General features: G+C 50.3%; 1 protein-coding gene across 1 annotated transcript; it reads right to left on the bottom strand.

Moving 5' to 3' along the window:
* Positions 1–1,182: 1,182 nt before the first annotated feature.
* On the bottom strand, positions 1,183–6,392 carry LOC130493259 (zinc finger protein 496-like). The gene is made up of 4 exons (XM_056866962.1): positions 6,286–6,392; positions 3,467–3,477; positions 2,669–3,150; positions 1,183–1,335 (listed from the first exon to the last, which is right to left on the bottom strand). The coding sequence occupies exons 1-4, from the start codon at positions 6,390–6,392 to the stop codon at positions 1,183–1,185; spliced, it is 753 nt and encodes a 250-aa protein (XP_056722940.1).
* Positions 6,393–6,683: the final 291 nt, after the last annotated feature.

Raw genomic sequence — 6,683 nt, forward strand, 5'->3', positions numbered from 1 at the left:
TACATTTTACCAACCTCGGAAGGATGGAAGGCTGAGTCAACCTTGAGATGGCTACCTGAAACGGACTTCCATCGGGATTGAACTCAGGTCACGAGCAGAGCTTTTGACTGCAGTACTGCAACTTACCACTCTGCACCACAGGGAACAGAGGGGATGCTTATTAAATTTGCAGACAATACTAAATTGGGAGGGGTAGCAAATACAGTAGAAGACAGAACCAAGACACAGAATGATCTTGACAGGCTGGAAAACTGGACTAAAACTAATAAAATGCATTTCAACAGAGATAAATGTAAAGTTCTGCATTCAGGTAGGAAAAATCAAATGCATAGTTATAGGATGGGGGAGATGTGTTTTGGCAGTAGTGTGTGTGAAAAGGATCTGGGGTCTTAGTAGACCATACACTGAACATGCATCAGCAGTGTGATGCAGTAGCTAAAAGGCAAATGTGATTTTGGGCTGTATCAACAGAAGTATAGTGTTCAGATCACGCAAAGTGATGGTATCACTTTGCTCTGATTAGACCTCACCTAGAGTACGGTGTACAGTTTTGAAATTTAAGAAAGACATCGACAAGCTGGAACGTGTCCAGAGGAGGGCAATTAAAATGGTGAGAGGTCAGGAGACCAAGTCATATGAGGAAAGGATGCAGGAGGCCAGTATATTTAGCCTAGAGAGTACTCAAGTACTTGAAGGGTTGTCATATAGAGGATAGTGCAGAGTTGTTTTCTGTTGCCCCAGAAGGTCGGACCAGAACCAGTGGGCTGAAATTAAATCAAAAGAGTTTCCGTCTTGACATTAGGAAGAACTTCCTGACAGAGCAGTTCCTCAGTGGAACAGGCTTCCTCAGGAGGTGGTGGGCTCTCCTTCTTTGGAGGTTTTTAAGCAGAGGCTAGATCTGGCAGCAATGCTGTTTCTGTGAACTTAGGCAGATCATGAGAGGGAGGCCAGGACGGTTTGCACCAATGTTTGGTTCTCATGGCCCTTCCTTGCATGCCCAGGTTAGTGCCAATCGCCACTTTGGGGTAAGGAAGCAATTTCCCTCCAGGGACCAGGGATCCTGGAGGGTTGTGGGTTTTTTTGGCCATCTTCTGGGCATGGAGATCCATTCCAACTCTGTTTCTATGATTTTATGATTCCACTGAGCTCGGCCCCAGAAGGAGCTTCCGAGACTCCCTGATCTCAGGCCCCAGAAGTCCTCCCTCCCTCCTTACCCAGCTGGCCAGCCTCTCCGTCCTCCTCTTCCTTGACACCCACCGAAGAATATCTCTGCTCCCTCCCTGATGGAGCCTGGCCTGCTTCATAGATGCTCCCAGCCACTTCCTCCAAGAGCACCTGCAACACAAGAGAGTGACAGACCAGGTCAGACCAGAACAACAAAGGTTCGGGGGGTGGGTGGGAAATGGGAGGGTTGTTTCTCCCACCCTGACCTTAGTAGATTTATTGGTAAGTAATATGGAGAGAGTGGAATAGAGTTTCCTTAAGGAATACTGAAAATTTTGAGCATCACATTACAAAACGCTCCTAGGGTGGTGAATTGCACGAAGGCACCACCACCAAGTCCCAAGATATCGCAGCAGCCACTGAACTGTATGGAGGAAGAAGGAGGAGAGTTGGTTTTTATACCCCACTTCTTCTCTACTTTTAAAGAGTGTCAAGTGGCTTACAATCGCCTTCCCCTCCCCACCATAGGCATCTTATGAGGTACGTGAGGTTGAAAAGGTTCTTACAGAACTGTGACTAGACCAAGGTCGCCCAGCAGATTAGAATCCATGGCTCTTAACCACTACATCACGCTGGAGATGGGAAGAGGTCTTCAGGACTCTCCAGGCCACACCTGTCACCTGAGGTCACAAAGGAGCAGGAATCTCAACCACCCAGAACCCCAGGGGGAGGGTGACCCATCAATACAGGCCCATCCACTGTTTCCCAGGTTGAGAGATAATTCCTCCCTGCCCTAATTCCAGGGAAAGGAAGCAACAGACCCTCCCATCACACCCTGGCACTCCTCTGGTCGCCCCTGAGATGGACAGATCTCAGCCCCTGCTCTACCCCAGACCCTACCACCGTCAGGACCCACATAGCAGAAGGGCCTCACCTGCTTTTCCTGCCTTAAGAGGAACTCCTTGACCATGGAGAAAAGGAAGAAGAGCTGGTTTTTATACCCTGCTGTTTCTCTACCTTTAAGGGGTCTCAGATCGGCTTAAAATCACTTTCCCTTCCCACCACAGACACCTTGTGAAGTAAGTAGGGCTCAGAGAGTTCTGAGAGAACTACGGTATGACTTGCCCAAGGTTGCCCAATGGGCTTCCACCACTCTTAACCACTACACCACACAGGAGATGGGAGGAGGTCTTCAGGACACTCCAGGCCACACCTGTCACCCGTGGAGATCACAAAGTTGAGGGAATCTTGAGCACCCAAGACCTGCACTTTCAAGGGGAGGGTGACCCTATCAATACGGGCCCATCCAGTGGTTCCCAGGTTGAGACAGGTTCTTCTCGACCTCAAAAACTCAGCTTCTAGAGAAAAGAAACAAGAAATCCTCCCATCACTCCATTGCATTCCCCTCCCCTCCCCCCCCCCCCGATATATATAGAGAGATCTCAGCTCTGGCTCCATTCTAGGCCCTCCAGCACTCAGGACCCACACAGTACAAGGGTCTCACCTCCTTCTCCTGCTTCAAGAGGAACTCCTCAGCCAGGGCCACTGCCTGGGAGCAGCTTTCGGGGCCGCTCTCCCTCACCCGGCTCTGCATCTCCAGGGGCAGGATGCTCAGCAGCTGCTCCAGGACCATGAGCTCCAGCATCTGCTCCTTGCTGTGATTCTCCACTCTCAGCCACCCGCGGCACATTTCCCACAGTCGGCTGTAGGCCCCTCTTGGCCCCTCAGTTTCCTGGTAGCAGAAGCCCCTGAACTGCTGACGCTGCTTCTCTCGGCTCAGGGCATCCCCTCGCAAGATGGCTGCCTTCACCTTCCCATAATCCTCTCTGTCTGGGGCATCCATATTGTTAAAGGCTCGCTCGGCGATTCCACTGAGGGCTGGTAGGAGTCGGATTACCCATTCCCCCCGGGGCCACTGACAGGCTTTGGCAACTTGCTCAAAGGCGGCCAGAAAGGTCTTGGCATCCTCCCAGGGTGAAGGCTTCTCTGATAAGGGGGTGATTCCCCATGGAGAGTGAGAGGATTCCAGCGTCCTAAGGAATCCCTGCCACTTGTCTTCCCACTGCTCAAGGGCGAGGGAACCCTCCACGCCATGCTGACTCATGAGATCTCCTGGTCTCCTTTCCAGGATTCCCTTCAAACGCCCAGCCTGGAGGACTTGAGGGTTTTTTCCTATCGATTCCGATACCCCCCCTGAGTTGGGGCCTGTGGGATCTCACTCCTCCATTTTCACCTCAGAATGATCACTCAGGAATGGCGCTGCAGAACTGAAACTTCTAGAATATATTATCATTTTGCATACCGGGCTTCTCCCTGAAGAAAAAGGAATGAGAGAGAAGAGATACACTCAACTTCTGGTGGTGTGGCCCCTACATAATTTTCTGACCATGTACAACGCTCATATGCAAAACTGCATTACTTTCATACATCTACTACTTCAATAAATGTATAAACAAAAAAGCTAATTAAAAGGTTTAGGATTTATTTTAATGGCTACCTTCAGGACTTTGGGTATCTATGGTTGCGTGGACAAGATAAAATAATAATAGAGAAATATATTTTATTTTAATACGCTATATAAGGATTGCCCTGACCTGGATGGCCCAGGCTAGCCTGATCTCTCAGATCTCAGAAGCTAAGCAGGGTCAGCCCTGGTTAGTATTTGGATGGGAGACCACCAAGGAAGTCCAGGGCTGCTATACAGAGGAAGGCACTGGCAAACCACCTCTGTTAGTCTCTTGCCTTGAAAACACCATAAGTTGGCTGCGACTTGACGGCACTTTACACACACACATATATAAGGATTAAAAACATTTAAAATGATAAAACATGGCATTGTATGAGGTGGACAGACCTATACCACACGCCGCCAGCAGGCCTTCACCAGTGGTTAAATTAAACATATATTAGCCCAGGCATGCATGTAGGGTGTCTGATGATAACAAATTAGTCTCAATCCAATGCAAGCCAATTATATAATTATTAATAGATGTTTAAGATTACTTACTAAATAAATTTCAAATTGTAAAGCCCTCTAGTTGCTCACGTCCTTGGTTAAGCTCAGAAAACCAACAATAAACACAGTTTTTAAAACGTTTCTATCACCCAGCATGAAAATCACAACACTATCCCCTCTGACTGAAAACATGCTCCTAAAATGTTCCTTCTTTCACAGTTTGAGAAATGACATTTAGGAGGGAGACACTGGCAGGCGGGCTGCTCCACCCTCTGAGGCCACCACTGAGAAAGTTCTAAAGAGAGGCCCCTGCAACATACCCAGCTTGGATGAGCATGACTGTTAGGGCACAGGATATTGGGAGAGACAGGCCTGCAGATTTCTGTGTCCAAGACTGGAAATTAATCAAGAACAAGTGGAGCAACTGCAGAACTTTTGGAATCATAGAATTATTAATCAGGGGGTTGGACTATATGGCCTGTATGGACCCTTCCAACTCTATGATTCTATGAATATGCACATCCTGCCTAATAGGCTACAGTCAACTTTGAATTTCCCTCCTTTCCCAAATGAGTCCCCCCCCACTCCAGTTGAGGCATCTGGCCTCTGAGGAGGAGCAGACCCAGAAGAAAAGGGATTCCGGACCTTTTCCCATAAATAAAATTATCCATTTTGGAATCTCTTGTCCTGACTAACGGGGGTGGTGGTGGAAAAGTTACAAATCAGGAGACAGAAAGGGATTGGGGTGGGGATGTTGTGCCCGAGTAATCATACCTGCATCACATTCAGACATACACGCAAGCTACAAGCATAAGCTGCTTACAAGCAAAACCACAGAAGCTGCTTCCCAGTGGCCCCCCTTTCCTTTCTCTTGCATACACTTCAAGTCAACACCACGCACGCATGCACACACATTCCAAGATCTGATAAGGGAACGCTCCGGCGTTCCCCCCCCCCTTCAGTAACTTTCCCTTAGCTCTGCAAAAGGACACTGTGGCCATTTATTCATGGAAGGTTTTGCATTGGATTTGCCACTCTTTAGAGGCACTTTCCCCCCATCCATATTCTCAAAACTGAACAATAAGCTGCCATGCAGAGTTTTGAGAATTCAGATGGGGAAAATGTGCATCTATAGAGTGACAAATCCAATGCAAAACCTTCCATGAATAAATGACCTTTCTCAAGGAAACAGGCTCCATTCATTAATGTAGTGAGGCTCACGCAAGCGCAGAAGAAACTGATGATGTTGCATTGACAAGCTAAAATCGGATGTTAAGAAAATGTATCATTGTTGCATTGGAATGTCAAATGTCTATAAAACCTCTTGCATTTGCCCTGCCTCGGGGTGACAGGATCGTGGAGCTGTTTGTCTGGATCCTGGTTCACCCAGCTATGACTTCTTGGCCAATAAAGAAAGCTGTAATCAACCAACCTCCTGCCCTCATTGCTCTCATTGGACTCTATGAGAGTGGGGGAGCACAACAGGGATGCCTGGGTGGCCCCAGAGGAATCCCATAGGATGCGACAGCACCGCCCGCCCCTCAATCTTGCTATATTCGGACACCTCCTCCTGCTCCAAAAAAATCCCAATTGCCACAACAGAGAAAAAGATTACCATGGGGGGAATGCTCCACCAGGACTACGTTTTGCCCCAGAGACGCCACGGGGGGATTCAATTTGCTTTCAGCCCTAGGAAGAAGCTCAGTAAGCGGAGACCCAGAGAGGGCAAGGACCCTCCTCTCTCTCTCAGTCGCGGGGAGGAGGGGTCTCCATGGGGCCAGCTCTATTCCCCCTCCCTCCCCAACCGCAAATTGCCCTCTGCAGCCATCTAAGGCTCTGCCTTGCAGCCCACAGGCCTTTCCACTAGGGTTGCCAAGTGACCGGGAGAAACTCCAGCCTGCCCGGCTCCTGTGCCCTTAGCAGAGGTTTCACCTGCAGAGGTCGGGAGGGGAATCTGTTCCCGGCCTGGGCAGAAACGGGATCCCCTCCGGGCTTCTCGCTGCTGGTCTGCACCAGTGCAGAGGGGCCGGATCCTGCCCTGGCTGGCCGCCCTCCTGGGGAGCACCGCCTCGCCTCCTCCTTGGGGCCCTGCTCTGCTCGAGAGACCCCCTCGCAGGGCTGCCCAGACTGGGGGAGCTGCTCCCCCCCTTCCCTGCCCCACATACCTTGACCCTTCCAGGCGCCCCCCCAGTCCGCCTCCAGCCTCGACCCTCCGGCGCTCCTGCAAGCAAAGCCGGAAGCACAAGGCGGAAGCTGGAGGACTCGTGTGCATGCGCTCTAGGAAACGCGGCTCTATCGCTTTAGCTCTCTCAAGCCCTCGCAGGCCGAGAGACAAATACTCTGTGTTGGAGCTGTCGTTAGGTAAAAGCCAGGCTTCCTTTAGCGCCACCTGCTGGCTCGGAATGTCAGCTCAGGATCCTGGAGGTTTAGTGTCGTCTGGCTGCGGTCTGGCCGTCTCTTGCCTCGAAAAACCTGCTGGGTGGGCTGCGACTTGAGGCCAAATAAAATCAAAAGGGTTGCTGGGCGGGGCTGGCAAGGAAGGCCCTCTGTTCATGCTCGGCCA

The sequence above is a fragment of the Euleptes europaea genome, chromosome 1, assembly GCF_029931775.1.
Source record: "Euleptes europaea isolate rEulEur1 chromosome 1, rEulEur1.hap1, whole genome shotgun sequence".
NCBI classification, from domain to species: Eukaryota; Metazoa; Chordata; class Lepidosauria; order Squamata; family Sphaerodactylidae; genus Euleptes; species Euleptes europaea.